Source organism: Phalacrocorax carbo, chromosome 5 (genome assembly GCF_963921805.1).
Source record: "Phalacrocorax carbo chromosome 5, bPhaCar2.1, whole genome shotgun sequence".
Lineage (NCBI taxonomy): Eukaryota > Metazoa > Chordata > Aves > Suliformes > Phalacrocoracidae > Phalacrocorax > Phalacrocorax carbo.
In genome coordinates, this window is record NC_087517.1 from 27,871,994 (window position 1) to 27,890,716 (window position 18,723).

Genomic DNA, 18,723 nt, shown 5'->3' on the forward strand with positions numbered 1-18,723 from the left:
TTCCTTCCATAAGCTATTGGTAATTCATGTATATTAGCATTTCATGCTTTTAGGTATTGAAGCATAGCTATCAGCTGTTAGGTAAGCTCATCCAAGAACTTCTTATTGATCAACAGCTCTATGTTTGGCTTTATCCTCATTGATCTTTGGTCTCTTTTTTTAGGAGCTTTCTTCATTAACTCAGCCATCCTTTGCACCATTCTATCTGCAACTTCTACACTAGCCCAAGGGTAAGAGATGGCAACAGCACCACCAGAGTCCTCTGACAAGCATAAAACCCTTCCCTCACCCCAATGCTCTTCAGCTCAGTTGCCATGCAGGAACAGGAAGAATGTAAGCTACACCACTTTGCCTGCAGGGATGAATGAATCCTATTTTGTTCATGTACACCACACTTGTAACAGACTTAAAAGCAACAAAACAACCCCACAGAATTTTGTTACATGATCTTTATAACATACATGGGTTTTTTCCCCTTCCTCTTAGGGGGAATTGTTTGTATTTCCCTAACTTTGTAAAACATTTTGGCATATTAAAAATATACTTACTGCTACGTATGTAAAATAGCAAAATGACTTTGAACACAATGCAAAATTTAAGGCGTACTTAGTCAATTTTATACAAATTAGCCCTTGATATAAAGGGAAAGCTTACAAAATGCAGTATTGCAGAAGCTTTCTGGCATTACAATTATTGTTATTATATGGAATTGAATACATTTGCAGTGATGCATAATCCTACAACTAAGGAAATTACATTCTCAGACTTTCATAAATTTTAAAATTTTGTTTGTAGCTTAACACTATGACAAAGCTCTCACAAAAGATTTGATACCAATATGATGTGACACAACTGAACCAAACCTTAATTTCACTCACAGTAAGAAATCACAGGATTAAGTAACACTGTGCAGTCTTTTAGAAAAGTTTATTGCTTCCAGATGGATGCAAGTTTCCTTTCAGCACTGATTGTATCTTCTGTACACAGGGTGCCAATGTTACTATAAATATAGACAAAAGCAGTTATAAAGATAAAGTATTAAAATATTGACATCAACAGGCTCATACAGTATTGCCTCTCTCCAGAAAGTAAGGACGTCATTAGTGATGCGTGTCTCACAAATGTTCGATATAAAAACATGTACACTTTTTTTAGAAATTACAGCCTGTACATGAACAAGCACAAATTTACAAGGTATCCATAAAATGACTTCTAATTCAAACTGCGTGCTCTTTGCCCCATGTTGTGTAGTGCCATGTGTTTCACTGCATGGTGCATACTACCAGGATGTCCACCTGTGCCCATGTATCTGCACAGCAAGCTAAGTATACGCTTACTTCATTTAGCAGCAGAACTGTTGAATACACACTGCAATATGCTTATGTTGAAATAAAACTAAAATTGTAAATAATGCCTTTAAGCTAACTGAAATTTCAAACCATGTACGTAATACACCGATAAAGTGTATCAACAGCTCTACAAAATGTTTTCCAGAAAAAAAATAATTCTGGGGAATATCTGATTAGACTGTGAGAAACATATATAATGTTATTTTGGAAATCAAAATACACTCAAAAAATATCAGGTAAAGCCAATATTTTGAGTTCTTTAAATATTTTATGTTCTTATATAGTTCAGGAATTATAAGAATAAATGGTAATGAATCAATTAAAACACATTATTTGAAATTTTCATGAGATTCTCAAACATCAAAAGATCTCCATGTTGGTTTTGATTTGTGTAATAACCAGTGCATAAAGTAGAATAAGTTAATGCATTTTAAAGAACATGCAGAATCCGTAAAATACTTTGTGAATAAAATTTTAGCATTAAGTACCATTTAATTCAAAATTAGTGATCAGCATAGAAATAACTTTCACTTCTTCAAACTACATTAGTACACTAAGTCACAAACAGAAACTACTTATTTTCTGACAGGCATATCAGCTGCTTCAAAACAGAGCCACTAGTCAAAAACCCACCAACAAAAAACCCACCCCAAAATTTTCCATGATGTATGGAAAATATATTGGTGCCTTGCATGTACCAATAGCCTCAAACAAGTAGTCTCCTATGTATTTTAAGCTAATTCCTTGACATCTCCCATCTACAGTTCTTAAGTCCAGTATGGTAACTGTAGCTACATACCACATTTACGTATCTATTCCTAATTGCAGTCTATTCCTAATCCAAGTGCTAAGTACTAAAATAAAACAGAATGACTACTGATCAACATACCAAAAAAACCTCAATTTCAGATGAGTTTTTGCTGTTGGAGAATCACAAAGATATGATTCAAACCTCTCATAATACATATTTTTTACTCCCCCCCAAAACTTTTAAATGCTAGCATTACACCAAATGGACACCTATGTACAGGGATCACCACTATGAGGTTCAAGTAAATATCTTACTTGCACATCCTAAGAATTTTACTCACAGCATGTGCGTTATTGTTACTAGTCCATCTAAATTTTCGCCATCACAGTATTAAACTTACTTTGCTCATTTAAAGATAAATTGAACAAATCTGAGTTTCTACACATATCCAGCCACACATTACAAAGCAGAATAATCTCTGATTTAGCTTTAAAGTGAACCAGCACAAGAATATTATAATCACCTGTGTTCAAGAATTAATTACTTATAGGTACCTTGGCACACATATTTAAGCTGCTGACATAATGACGACCCTCAATGTAAAACATCCATTCATCTACCCTGTGAACATCAGAAATCATCTGAAACAGATTTATGGAAAGATAGCGGCTAAGCATATTGAAGCTGCACTTTTTACTAATTGTGAGATTGATGAAACTAATTACTCTTCTGGAATGCTTTGTAATGGTTTCAGACTCATTCTATAGAAGTTTAGCTACTGTATTTGGAATTTAACTTCCCTTCTCCACAATAACAATATAAAAATCCAAGACTACAGTAATAAGCATATGTATAAGCAACATTTTCAAGGCACTTCTGGTTAAGAGATACAGGTTTCCTATACAGTTTGTTACTGTATTGTAATTCCTATACAGTCTGCTACTGTGTTGTCATTCTTAACATTTAATAAAATTAACCTTTTGATATTTTGTCATACAAAGCACACATATTCTTTAAACTATGTCAATCCACCAATAAAAATAAGTACCTTGCAAATGGAAGGCTAGGCAAACCAAAGTTCAAATTCTACCAAGAAGTCTTGCTTAGTAGTGCAAATACAGACTGGGTTACAGACTAGTGATGTGTCTGCTTTTACATAAAATATAATTTAAATATAATTTAACCAGTTTCTGGTACATAAGACCAGCAATACCAGGCTAGAGCAGAAGTCCATCTGTCCCAGTATCTTATGTCAAACCATAGCCATAAGCAGATGCTAAGAGAACAGACGGAATTAAGTAAGTATTTATTCTCTTTTCCACTAATACTTTTCCACTCCCCGCCTGTTTTCATGTGGGACACCCTGAACTGACTGCAGTTTTACACATTTAACAGCCCTTAAATGAGACCTTCCATCTCCAGCTGAATCCACAAATTTTTTTAGAATTAACAATATCCTTTGGTAGTAAGTTTTGCAGTTCTCTTACTTGCTGCATGATTATCCCTCTTGTTTTGAGCCTGGTTCTTCTTAGCCTTAACAGATGCACTATATTTCTTACATTGGAAGAATTAAAGCCATTGCCATCTACTCTCTCGAGGCCTCATCTCAACTGCCTCCATTTCAGACCAAAAAGTGCTGGCCTAGTCTGTAACTCTCATCCAGGAGCCATTCCTTACCTTTAATCATTGTCACCCCCTGAACATTCTCCAGTCCCACATCATCTTTGCTGAGAACACCAGAACTGCACACACTATTGAAGATGTGGTTAAATAACTGTTGGTTTATAGAGCATACAAACATCTGTTTTAGTCTCTATTTATGTCCTAATGATCCTTAACATAATAATCCTAACAACTGTTTAAGTGACAGATGACATTTTCCACACAATAAAACCTATGACCATATACATTGGGAATGGTCTAGCTACAGCTTCTGATCTCAGTCCCAAGCTGAATGGCATTCAAATAAGAGATCAATAAGATCAATACATTACACTATGCTTAATTATATCAACTCTTGGACTCATTGTCCCATTGCCTAGTTAAAATCAGTAAAATAACCATGTCTCTGAAGCTGTGCTCTAGGATGTAACTAACAATCTCTAAACACTTTTCCACTCCTGTTTTAACAGTCCCCAAACATACAAATTCAGCATTTCTGCTTTTCTGTGTTTATCCCACTCCATTTTTTCTCTTCCATACTCCTTCCAGACCACATTGTTAATACATCAAAGGCATTATGAACTTTTTAGGCAGCCTTCACTCCATGAATTAGACAAAGAAAACAAGCATTATAAACATAAACCAAAAAGAAACATATGTAAAACCAGCTTTCTTTTTACTGTCAGTTCACTTTATTAGTCTGCTCCTGCATACAACTAATATTGCTAATCTGTTAAACTTGCAAGTGTAAAAAGCAGTAGCTGCTTTAAGCAAGATAAACAAGCATATATGTATGAATTACATTCTAAGTTCAGTACAGAATTTCTGTGTGTACGTTCCACAAATGGTTTCCATAAAACAAGTGAGACCTAGGGACAAAATTTGAAAAACACCACCTGCTTGTTTCCATCATATTTTAAGTAATTAACTCCTCAACAAATGTAAGTGCAAAAAAAAAAAGGCATTTTTATTGCTTTTTTTTTTGTAGTACATTAAAAAAAAAAAAAGAAAATTACAAACATTTATCAGGTATTCTTTTCTTCTGCTAAGCATTGTCTTCTAAACCAACCATAGTTATTACTACTCCTCCAACACAAAACAAACAGAAAAGGACCCGGAGGATATTCTTAGTTTAATCACAGCCTTGTTTAATGAGTGTCTTGCAGTCAAGTGATCAAGAAATATTACATTTCACATGAAATTTTCATAATCATTCTTTTTCCTTTAATAAAAATAATACCAAGGTGGTTTTTTTTTTAAATCTATATACCACCTTCTCCCAATTATTGTAACATATGAATATAATTAAGTTTACCCTGGAATGTGACAACTGCAGAATTCACTAAATAAAGCCAAAAATCTGTTCAAAGTTTGACGTCAATGTAAGTTACCACCATCTATGGCCATTTAACTGTTAGTGGATTATTCACTGGTGCTATGATAATTTTGATCCCCAATTACCTCACACCCAGTTACACTACATAGATGTGACAGAGAAGGCCTTTAGGAAGTCCAAAACCACTCAAGTAGGAAATCTTTCAGTACCTTTCTTGACAGAGCTGTTTGACGAGTCTCCAAAAAGCTCTGTGACAGTGTACAGGGGAGAGGACTTGGACAGGAGCAATCCTATTTTGAACCATCTTCAGAGCAGTCAACAGATCAGCCAGGCAAATATGTGTGGTTTTCACACAGAAAACCACTAAGTTATCTTGAAGTCTTTCTTATTTACTTCTAGCAATTTATTTGCAAGAATTTTCATTTAAGTTAGAGTAAGTTAGAATTAATTTATTAATAATAATTAAGTTAGAATAACACAGGCTTTTTTCAAAAGCCGTTTTCCTACAACATTATTTTTAAGTGAGAATACTCATCCTGTTTCTACTATATTGTACTAAAATGATACAGCAAAATATAAATACAAAGATTATTTTGAAACATCTGTTTAACAGGGGGGTTAATAGAACAATGAGCATTTAATTACCCAAACTCACAACAGTATCTGCAAAACAGCATTATATTTAGTCATCAGTATTTATTGCTGTTACCCTTAACTTGATCATTTGTATGTCAAATTTTGTTTTTCCTAGACTGTCTGCACGGTGTAAAGATCTGTTTCCAGGATACGTATAATTGTGCAGTACATAACATCTGTTGCTTTGCATTTTCTGAGTTTCACAAAGCATACTTTCCTATATTCACTTGAGTGTATGGACTGACAGAAGAGATATATTGTCACAGTTCAAATAAAGCAACAACTACGGCAACTACTCCATACTGAAAGGCATCTAAGTAACTACCACCTTACACAGCCCAAATAGACAAAAGCCAGGAAATCCAGAGTTCAGCATTGAACTGACCATTTGTTTAAAATTGCAACGCACAGGCAAGAAACAACCACATCCTAGATTAGAGAACTGCGAGGCAAATCAAGTTACTTTACATTTATAATCAAAGATTTAATATAACCCTACACGTACAACTAAACAGGAAGCCAGTGGAGGAAGGAAGTTGCACCAGATCTTCAACATAAGAAGCAGAGTTTTCTTTCATTAAATCCCTTACAGGAATGCTGTTGTACATCAAGGCCCGCTTGAAAATTCAGACCTACAATTTTTATTAGTTTTAAAACACCTCTTATCATCTTTTTTTTTTTAAAAAAATTAACATATTTATCTGTGTCTGTTACCACTGACAGACCATAAAACAGCAGCTTCTTTACTACTAGTAAGGAGAACTAATCATTCCTTGTAACAGGAAGCCAACGGTGGCCCTGGAAAATAATTTTGAATTCTCATACAAGTTATCTTGGGATCATTTGAATAATTTGTGATCCACTCTGGTTTCTGAGCTCCAATTTTACAAAAAAATCAGTTGTTGTGGCTTACAATCATTCTACATGCTCTGGCTTACAATCATATTACAAAACCTCCAAATTAAGTGTGGCTTGAAGTATTTTCTTGATTTTGCAACTTAAGGGCTTACACATTTATTGCATCAATCTCAAAGTTGCTCAGAGCTATGTTGTCATTGATAGATAGGCATAAAGAGCTCAACATGAGTTCTGTGCTTTGGGGTTTTCTTCTTTAATCTTTAACATCCATAAAACAACATTCAGTATTTGGCATTTACAATAGACACTATGCTGAAATATTTTACAATATTCAGCTAGGATGACAAACGTAAACCACACACACAAATTCTTTTAATCAAATACCCACCCATCAAAGAATAAACTGAGGATATTCGGTCTTAAAAAGAAATAAACTAGGAAAGTTTGGGGAAGGAATAAAATCGGAAGCACCCTCTCAATCTCTCCATAAGCATTTTTAAACAGTCCCATTTATTAGCTTGATAAAGATATAAACACAGCTGAAGGCTTCAAACAAATGCACTCATCTCTGAACACCAAACTCCTTCCCAAAAGATAAACTCAGCTAATACTATTCTACACCATGAATAAGCCACTCCTGATAACCGTACCTACATAATGGGGACTGTGTTGTGTGAAACACAGCTTATTGATTCTTCTCCAAAGAAGAGCTGGAAATATTGGTAATTCTAGTATCATAAAACTTCCATGGTTGTGGGACATTTCTTGTTGCTCTGCTGAACTTAAGTTGGGGGGAGGGGCAGGTGATGACTCCATGAGGAAGCACAATAGGAAAACAGTTTGTTTGAGACCTTAAAGGAAGCAAAAATGTTCTTATTCAACAGTGCATCTTTAATCTGCATGCTTTGATAATAACAAAATACATGTTCATAAAGAAATTTAGGTTCAACCAAGAAATCCACAAATGCTTTTTAAATTATTTAACTATATTTTTCCTTTAGCAGCATTGTGATGGAAAAATATGAAAGTCAATTACTTTTAACTTCAAAATCACCCTTGTAATTAATACAGTTTGGAGTAAAAAGGTGGAAGTAGATGACAATGTATGTCAATAAATGAAGCTGAAGAAATACCAGAGGCTCAATTATTTTTCAAAATATTAAGTCTCGTGCATGCTTATATACACATTTAACTTTTAAAGCCACAAAGAGTATTACATGAAAGTAACCACTATCTCTATGCAAGCATACATCATATGTTGGAAACAAAACAATTAGTGGCTCCTCTAAATTACCAAAAGTCAACACACCATTTTTTTCTGCAAAGCACCACAGCAAAATAGTTTGATAGTAAAACCTGACATCCTCCAGAAAGGATTTCTATGCTCAGACAGAGCAGAGAAATAGGAAATACCAATGACTTCAACTCTTCATCATAACTACATAAAATCCAGTTACCCAGATAACTTCTACATGTGAAACAGAGATCATAATACGCCTTTGCTATTCTTCCAAGAGAAGGAGTTTCCAAGATGCTAAGAACCCACGTTTGGTTGTATTTACAGAGTATTGACTTCCCTGCCAGTTGCAGTGCCACATGCTCAACTGAATTTCAGTTGTGCTTGCATTTTCACTTGTTCAGCTACACTTGAAAATGTGATCCTAAACCGGTACCACTGTCCAAAGGATATTTTCTGCACTTCAACTAAAAGGGGAAGCATTACTAAACTGCAAGAAAGGAGTTCCAAAACTTCTTCCCTAGTGAAATAGTTTAAGAATTACCATCCTTACACTTAGTTTGCAGATGCAAGTAAGTTTGAGACCACCTAAACAGTTGGAAGGAGGAAGATCTAGTCACTTATTTCATGTTAGCAGTTTAAAACAATTATCATTAAATGGTATTTTAAAAGGTTAATTTATTAACTTTACAGTTGCACTCAACACTGTAGTATGTCAGAGAATGGTGAAACACAAATAACTCAAAAATTTGACAGTTAATGTTTATGGGACAGAAATCAATTTAGAAAAGCATCTTAGTATAATGCAATTCTATAGCAGTCCCAGCAGTAAATGACAAAAAGGTCAAATTTTGAAAGGAAACAGCAGATACCACCACAAAACTAGCAGATGTTCCTAAGGGATCATCTGCACAAAAACATAAGCATATGTGAGAGAAATCCAACACTATCACGAAATCAGTTGGTGTCTAACATAATAGCAGTTCCTTACGGCAATATGGTAATACATGTATCAGATACTCAACACATTATGTTTTTTTGTCTGCACATACTGTTACAACATAAGTCGTAAGAACCAGGACCACTGATTTTCTTGAAAGGAAAACATTAGTTCCACGACCCACTAATGTTAAGGTACACAAAGACTAGTCGGTTCTTCAGGTTTATCTTCTCAGATTATCAGCCATTTAGGCTTTTTTATACATTGTCTAAGAAGGATAAACATATTTTTAGGGTGCTACATGTATTTAAGTAAAACCTTCCTTCTAAAGGCAGTGTATAATACAGTTGGATATACCTAAATGAAACAGCAACCAAAAAGGGATTCCTTCTACCCAATACCTACTTGTTTGGTTTTTGCACAATTGCAACATCATCTATTATTTACCTGGTGTTCTTGTGATATACATAGTTAACAAATAAGATATCTACAATGAAAGGAAAATTGTTTATCTAAGTTATGTTTATTTTGACTCCAACAAGAGCAGATGACAGACTTTCCTGCTTTATTTTGTAAATGTAAAATAAATAGAAATGTCTTAATCTCCACATGCCTTTTGTCAAGTTACAAAATAAGAAAATGCAAAAGACATATTCTGAATTCTAGCCCATTTCTTGTCATGAACAGTTACAACTATGGAGGCAAGCTTATATAGATTTACCATAGCAGAAGACCCCATTAGGCACCATGATCCCCACAACTATCCCACACAAGGTGCTACAGAACCACATCCTACACACAGTCCAAGGAGAGGAACAGTAGCAGACAAATAAAGTGGGCAGCAGCCTCAGCTCTGAGTGGCCAACCCATTAACCAGATTTTGTGTTTGTTTCCTGCAGACATTGCTAAAAAAAAGGAATTAGGAAAGGATTTCAGGAATTATGGAGCTCCTTGGACATTTCCAGAACACTACTTCTAAATGTGAGGGACTGCCTAAAAGAAACCACACGTTTTCCAATAAACTGTGCTCAAAAGTCAAAATAAGTTCGCAATATTTGATGCAACAGAAAAGACGTAAAGGTGCATACTAGAGGAATACAAGAAAAGATTACAAGAGCACCTAGAATATAAAAGAGGTATTAAATAAATGTTTCTTAAAGGCTGAAGAACAGCAGAATTCAGAAACTGAGATACAAGATAAATATTTAGATAAAGGATTTGACTGCATACTGGTTTTAATGATTTTAAAAGAACATTAACTTAGACTGAGAAAGGGACACCTAGCCCTATAGCACTATTACAGACATGAAACTAGCACTAGCATGGACATCAAAGATTGGTTATTATATCAACTTTTTTTAAATATACGCTTTTGGATTCTTTCCATAATGATATATAAGCAAGACCATTAATTTACTCTTGCACACCTCTGCACAGAAAGCATAGTCAAGAGAGTTGTAAATTATTCTAGGAACAGGAAAGTTATGGAAGTTTGATAGGGTTTTTTTTATTATCAACTTGCATCCTACCTCTCTTTACCTCACCACCTTACCATCACTTCTGACTTACCAGTGATTTCCCTACCCTGTATCATGCACACCTCACATGCTATAGCACCACCCTGCATGTCTTTCTATCTGCCCAGCAACAGCTTCAGTTTCCCCTCCATTCACTAATATCCCGCTCTATGGTACCCACAAATCCCTCCCACACCCATATGGCACTTCACCAACACCCTTACAGTCCCTTAATATATCAGCTCACCCCACCACAGTATTCTCAATTGCTCCTTGATTCCAAACCATCTTTCTCCAATTGGCCTGCTCAGCAGCCAAAAACCAGCACCAGCTACGTCTGGCTTGTTACTGGTGTGCCAACTGCCTGATGATGCATAATACGCCAAGCACCCAGCCAGCCACTGTCTCTCGCTTGCCAGGCAGGCAGGGGAGATGAATAAAGCAGAGTATCGCCTTATCGATATTTGTATATGGCAAGGCATACCTATTACATAGTGCGACAGGAGAAAGGAAGAAAAACAAACTAAAAAACAACCACAAAACCAAACCCCATCACTTTTAGGCATTTTATAGCCTATAAGAGTTTTAAGATAACACAAACCACATTATCACCAATAGAAATAGTTTTGCATTGAAAAGAAAAGGCCATGAAGAGGAGTTATTACTTTGTGTGAAAGCTAAATAAATCCTGTTATTTCAGACTCAGGTAGCATCAGAATCCAACTCACTAACACATGTGCAGCTTAAGACGCATGTGAACCCAAACACGCACAAATACAATTTGCAAGATGTAGCATTGAAAGCTGTTTTCTGGAACAGAAATTTAAATATCTGATCTTCTCTCTGGAGGTAGAGAATTGAAGTACATACAAAAGCCACTCTTCGATGCCACGGTATATTAATCCCTTTCAACACAAGCAGAGAGGTACATAAACATGTGACATAGAAGAAAAACACCAGAAAGCATAAAACAATGTAAATTGTTTCACAAACACACAGCCGTGAAGTGATCTGTGGAAAAAAGACACACAGAGTATCAAGGTAATATGCCAAGAAGTCGCCTGCAATAAAGAACAAATTTTAAGAGACCTTTAATTAGTATACCCCATTTCCTTACTTATTTTTAATTCTTAAAAAAAGTTATAAGCTAATAAATTCTTTTGCAGTTTCATGTAGGATTTATCTAAAATACATTAATTTTATGGACTTCCTTGAAAAAGATCTAAAAGTGTCTTACAAGGTCAGACACCATGGATTGTTTAAAACTGCATGCTTTCCTCCCCCAGTTTACATCTTAAAGCCATATATTAATGTGATGCATGTACATCTCACTCTCAGCTACATTCCGTATTGTTTATTTTTATGTCTCTTCCTTAAAAATAGTTTTCCTATCTGAACAACAGATAAGCCACTTAGAGAAATTATGCTTTCTACATGTCAGAAGTAGAATCAAAAGCTTTGAATTTCACCAACGTGGAACTTCAGTAATTCACGTTTTGTAACAGCCAGTTCCCATTTCCATTATTCCTGACTGACCGATAGACTGACAGATGTCTTACTTTAGAGATCCCGAACAGACTATTGGTATCTATTTCAGCCACATCTGTTCCTAAATAGCCTTGGCAGCAGGCCACTATGCACTCGGAATTAATTTTCAGTCCTTTATTGCTAACTCTTTCACTGTTGCAATACATCAGTGATTTTTTTCCTTATTGCTGCACTTATATAGAATATTTATAAATCTACATTTTAGAAGAATATCAACAAGACTATAGCATGCTATATATAAGAATAGTATACTTAAACAACATATTTATCTTTTTTACTTCATTATGAAAATATATACTCAATAACACATTAGCCTCTGGATTGCTCCAGAGATCTTACCTTCTTATTGGTCAATTAACTTAGAATATTATGTTCAATTATTTATATTTAAAAGTCCAGTTTTATCTAAATTATCATTATTATCCAAATACTCAGTCCAGCCTACATGCTGTCAGTCTGAGAGAACAACTTCATATACCCTTCAGTCAAGTACACTACACACACAAGAAACTACACTCAAAGTCTTTCACAATGATCAAGAGCTTCTTTTCAGTGGTGCCCAATGACAGGACAAGGGACAGTGGGCACAGGTTGAAACACAGGAAATTCCACCTCAATATGAGGAAAAACTTCTTTACTGTGAGGGTGACAGAGCAGTGGCACAGGCTGCCCAGGGAGGTTGTGGAGTCTCCTTCCCTGAAGACATTAAAAACCCGCCTGGATGCGTTCCTGTGCCCCTGCTCCGGGTATCCCTGCTTAAGCAGGGGGGTTGGAGAGGATGATCTCAAGAGGTCCCTTCCAACCCCTACTATTCTGTGATTCTGTGACTTCTCATACCAGTAAAATGCTGAGTGAGCCAGTCTTGTTCCATTTCCTATCTGACAGAAATCTGCTGAAGAACTCAAATTATTGTAAATCAGGAAATTCTGCGACAATTTTTAAAAGATGCTGAAAGCTTTAAAGAAATATCAGGATTGAAATTCTCATTCAACAGCAAAAAGCAAGCCATATTGGAAGAACAGCATAAAATAAACTGAATTTACACTATTTGTACTGAAACTGTTCTAAAATACAAATGATTCCCACATCCATTGCTGGAAATCCCATACATTTCATTAGTTTTTAAACTTCAGCCACACACACACACAAAAAAAAATGCCACCGTGAGCATTTTTTCTTAAATGTAAATAATTTTTTTTCCATCATCCAGTCATTCTTTTATCTTCTGGGAAATTCTAAAGATCACATACAATATTCAAATCTCTACTTAAGATAGCCTTTTCTGGTATAGTTTTGAAGCGGCATCCAACATAAGAAGCTCTATAGTTTGGGGCTGGATTATTAATACAGAGAGAGAAATCTTGTTTTTTCTTCATTTCAGTGACTATATTTATAGCACAGGAAAGCCACATAGAAAGAGCTAGAGAAAAAACTAGTAACTGCTGACGGTGAGCTCTGCTTCTCATTGCAATACCCACTGCACTGTTAAAAGCAAGCAACCAGTTATGGATCAGAGGGTATCTGGCTCCAGTGAGAAGAAACGACTCAGCTGAGCTGCACACCAAGGCTGCAATTTTAGCATTTCAGAGGGGACAGCCAAGCCCTGCCTCACACTGCTCATGTTCCCACTTGACACATTTGCTCCCTCAGGCTCCACATGCAGTTGCCTGCTCAGGCCTTACTTCTACGCAAAGCTTTGTTATAACAAAGAACACACAAAATTCATAATCAGTCATGCTTATTTGAGAGGAGAGAAGAGGCTGTCTAGGAGCTTACTGTGAGGTCTGGAGAGTGAACGACAATGGAAGCCATCAAAAATCCTCAGCGAGCACTGGTAGCCAAAAACCTCTAGGAGACAGAAGCTGCAGAAATCAAAGGGAGAGTAAAGAACGAAGTCTCCCTGATAATCACATTGCCAAAACTCCACAGAAGCAGTGCAACAAGGCAGAACTACACATATGTGAGTGTGAAATGATCAAGCCTAGGCACAGCAGGTGTCACCTCCCTGGGAACTTCAAGCTGGAGCTTTGAGTTCTGTTTAGGAGAAGCTGAAGGAGCCAAGGCTGCATGAGCTACCACATGCAAGAACATATGATGGGAACCACAGAACTGTGGACAACAAACAACTTCAGGAAGGAAGGAATACTTCTGAAGAACTTTTGGGTGGGTGGGGTGCAGGATAGGGAAAAGGGGAGAAAGTGACTACCTGGCAGTTCTCTGACTTGACAGACTAGAGTGACTGCTATAAAAGAAAGGTCTTTTCTGAAAATAGCAAGAATTAATACAAACAGGTCCAAGCAAGAGACATTTCAGTTAGCATCACTGGCAAAGTGCAAAGACTTGACCTGACCTTTTAGAGCCTGAAGTAAACTATGTTATGAAGCTTTTGGTTTGGAGAAAGTATGCTTAAGCCAAATCCCAGTGGAACAGATCTAGCCAGTCTCCAGTACCTACTGACAGCCCAGCCCAAGCACTGCACTGCTGTATGTCTGTTACAATGAATGACAGAGTTAAGACAGGTGGCTCCTCCCAGCACCAGTATAGGTCCCCAGGGGAACTGCTACTAGGATACAAGATAACACGAGAGAAAGAGAAAAAAAAAAAAACACCTTTCAGGCTCCAAAACCCATATTTCACCTCTGTGACTGCATCAGCAGGAATGGTGCCAGATGACATAGTGGTGGCACTCATACCAACTGAGGAACTGAAAACGCTTTGACATTTAAGAATTTGGAAATCCTGTGGTAAAACCTCACAGCCTACCACAGACTTCAGAAAAATACCATTTGGAAGACACCACTGCCTTTTGCACTGAAGCTAGTAAAAAGGTAGGGCATTAAGAACTTCTCAGAAACAAAAACATTCAACAGCTCAATAAAACATAGTACAAAACTGAATTGTCAGAGACAATGAAGTATTGGCATATGCTTAATACATGTGCAGTAAAAGCCCAAATCCTGATATAATTGACACCAACTTGTCAGCCCTGCTTTCTACAAGATCCCTGAAGTTTTGCCATCTGCAATATGCCTGACTTTAAGCACTGCGTACTTTACTGCCTCTCAGGGACTAAGACAGAAAAGCTCGCAAAGTCTGGGTAAGTAAGCTCAGGATAGAAAGATCTTACATAAAGCAGCAATTTAGATTTGGTGGATTTTACCTAGAAAAACAACAAAAAAACCCAGAATATATTTCCATCCCTGGAAGCATGAAGCAATACATATCAAAATTCATTCTTCCTGTCTGCACCTTAAAATCTTTCACTGGTGACAATTAAAAGACAACCATGGACTCTACTTCCTGATATATGACAATGCAAGCTTCATTAAAGTAGCCAGAATATAAAGTGGCAATCAAATTAGGGCACTGCACACAGAACTAAATAATTAATAAATCTCACTTCAGATCACATACACAGAGACCTGTAGTTAATCCCAAAAGGGAAGGAAGAGAGGCCACAGTGTTACATAACAGCATTACTGAGGCACCCAGGCTGGCTGCAAAAGAGGATGGACCATGCAGCTGTCATCAGAACTCAGAGGTCCTGCTGAAAAGGAGGTAACTAAGTCTGAGCGCAACACTGCGTTAACATGGTTACCCTATTCGGGGGATAAGGGTCAACAGCTGTGCATGGCACCATATTAGTTTGATTTCGGTAGCTTTGGTATCCCAACATCATTACATGAAATGAAGCATAACAACTTCAGCTGGAGTATTTCTCTCCAGCAGCAGCACCACTGGAATCGCAGGCTTCCACACCACTCTCGAGCCTCTGCAGCATACAGACCACCATGAACAGGAATACATGATAACATACTAAAACTAGTATGTGGAAAAAAGTTTGTTTCTCTTTATGCTGAGTTCACAGCTGTTGGATCTTACCCATATGAAGTTTTAAGTTCTGTCCAAAATAATACTAAAATAAACCTGGTATTTTAGGCCCAGACAAGCTAGCTGTGCCATACCAGAAGGAAACTGTGCTTTGATGTCTGGAAACTCTGCATTCCTGAACACAACTTTTGATTTCTCCTTCACGTAAGCACTGGGAGGTCACTGCAGTAAGAAGGCACTTTGAAGAGTTTATATGTAGTTTTGAAAGAAAGTTTATGTTTTCACAGTTTCTAGAAGAACAGACTATCTGGATGAGTTTAAGGAGCATTCCTTTTCTTCTAAAACTTTTGTGTATAATTTGTTTCAGTTGATCAAATCCCTTCTAACAGCACTTTCTCACAGTGTGATGCTTTATTGGAAAAGCACGGAGCAGGGACAACCTGCCACAGAAGCCTCATCACAGAACTCAGGCATGTCTCACGAAACCATAGCCACCTATATACACCCTAGTTCATGTACCTATCAAAGAGAGTAAGCTGAGAAAAGCTGATGCGGCAGAAACAACACCAAATCCTCGCACTGTTCTGCCTGGGGCTAAGAAGCCACAAAAGCATCATCTCTTACGTTTTGTCCTTTTCGTATCACCCACCGAGAAGTAAAGGTTCTTGCCAGAAAGAACCTGTTCAGATACAAGACGCTCATTGCGTTATTAACTTCTTTTTTTTTAACCCCCAGCATAACCTTGCAGGGAGGAGACGCGCCTGTCACCGCCGACTTTAGTTCACTGTAATCCCGTGTAAAGGCGACCCTCCTCCGCCCTGCCCGGGGAGGCCCCGGCCGCAGCTCGCCCCGGGGGGCCGCCGCCCGCCCCCGGAGGCGGCCTGTGCCCAGGCCCGGCCCCCGCGGACACCCCGCCCCGGCCCGGCCCGGCCCGTCCCACCTGCGGGGCTCTCGGGCAGGATGGGGCTCCAGCGGAGCCGCCGGGGGCTCAGCACCACGTCGCAGCTCCTCTTGCTGATCTCGAAGATGCCCCTGAGGAGCGGCTCCTCTCCCGCCCCGGCCGGCGGGGCCGCCGCCAGCGGGGCCACCCGCCGCCGCCGCAGCCGCTCTTCGGGCGCCGCTGCTGAGGAGCGAGCGGCGCCAACGGCCGCCGGTGCGCGCGGCTCCTGCGGCGGGGGGCGGCCGCCGGCCGGGCGCTCGGGCCAGGCCCGTCTCTGCGGGCGGCGGAGGGGAGCCGCGGCGCCCAGCATGGCGGCGGCACCGCCGCCCCGCGCCACCGGCCGCTCCCGGCGTCCCGACCGCTGCCAAGGCAGCGCCCGCCCCGCCCCGCGGGCGGAGCCGCGGCCGCCTGGGGGCCGGCGGGAGGCCATCCGTCCCGTCCCGTCCCGGTAGCCGCGGCCCGCCCGTCCCCTCGCAGGCAGCGCGCCGGACCCCTCCTGCGGGAGGCGTCGCTCACCTCCGCCGCTGCGGGGGAGCCCCTCGTTGCCTCCACCCGGAACGGGGCCGAGCGCAGGCCGGCACCGCGGCCGCCCGGCCGGCGCCGGGTGGCGGAACAAACCCGGCGCCCTGCGTGAGGCACGGTGCTCTAGAAGGTACCCGGAGCGCGGTGACAGCCGTCAAAAAGCTGGCCGGCTCCTTACGGCCGTGCTCTCCTGAGTTCCCCTTACTTCCCCAGGGAGCGCGGTGAAGGAGTTCTCCAGCCACAGAAGTTCATTTTCTCTGCTAGAGTCCAATACGTCTTCTGCTTGCCTGTTGTCGCTAAACTATTACGTTTATCTACTGTTGGAAAACTATGCCATGAAGTCATAATAGCCCTTTCATACCAAAAATTTCAAGTCTTTCACAGGTTGTGTCTATGGCTTAGCCTTAAGATAAATACCACGTTGACATTCACGCTGCAAAACACAGCATTGTCACAAGCCTAGGTGGAGGTATCACAGTTATGCACACCCTTCGCAACAGCTGAGGGACACAGTGACTCAGAGTCTGATACAAACTTGTACAACGTTAGATTCTGTATCAAGTGGGCCAGCGCAGAAGGTGTACCCGGGAGGCTGCATAGTCATCCCTCACCCTCAAAGCTTAAATGCAGAGAAGGGAGACTGCTTCTTCACTTCCACTCTGAAGATTATAGATTTTATTGTTTGGAGGTATGACGGCTTCACTCACAGGTCCTGTGAGATTCACTGATGGCAATCACATTAGAGCTCCAGCATCAACTCCAGTTTGTAAGGTGATCCTGAGCCCGTAAGGGCTTAACTTGAAGGAAAACAGCATGGGGTTTTTTTAGTTCTGAGTTGTATAATGTCATGGTGTCTTATAAGTGCATGAAAAGGATATTTTTAAATGAGCAGTTTCATTATTTTATCTTTAGCATTTGTAATAAGACAAACACACAATGTCCCTGAGAAATAAAGCAATAAATTAAAAATATTGCCTTTTACAGATTCATACAAATTGCAGTTTGAACTACATGTCAAGATGTCCAAGGGTCTTCTGATGTTTGTCTCTCTAGAAGAAAAATGCTGTTAGAGGTCTGATTGTCTGGAATCAAACCAGCCAAGAGTCCATGAGGTGATTTCACGATTATTAAGCTGCCTTCCTTACTAGTTCCATAAAAACTTGTACAAAGCTGCTAATTACTGAGAAGACAGTTTTAAGACACTTTTAAAAAGTCACCATGGGACAGCTTTTTGAAACTTATTTCCACCTACTAGTTTGCCACATTTAAAGTATGCTCTGAATATTAGTTAAGTATGCAACCTGTAAGTGCTTTTCAGTTTGCATCAAGCCATTGATACAGCTTTCACTGAAACGTAGCCCCTGCCAGTTTGCCCTTGTGAATCATAACATGACCACTAAAGTTTCTGCTTGTTTAAAGCTGTTAGTGCAAATAGTCTTATTCTGGCTTTAATTGTGTCAATATTTTTTGTCCCTTAGATCTTCTTTGTTGGGACATAAATATCTTGACAGCAGAGTAATCAGATAAAATAAAGTGTAAATAATTGAAATTATTTGTAAACTGTGGAAGTTTTGCGCAAATTCCTTTTTTTTTTTT

The 18,723-nt window shown here is 39.0% G+C and overlaps 1 protein-coding gene across 1 annotated transcript in view; it reads right to left on the reverse strand.

The window, feature by feature from the left end:
• The window catches only part of CERKL (ceramide kinase like), a 58,859-nt gene extending 41,909 nt beyond the window's left edge, over window positions 1–16,950 (reverse strand). The window contains exon 1 of the mRNA XM_064451746.1: window positions 16,606–16,950. Within this exon, the coding sequence (XP_064307816.1) occupies window positions 16,606–16,915 (310 nt within the window). The 5' untranslated portion in view covers window positions 16,916–16,950. The remainder of the gene's footprint in view (window positions 1–16,605) is intronic.
• Window positions 16,951–18,723: the final 1,773 nt, after the last annotated feature.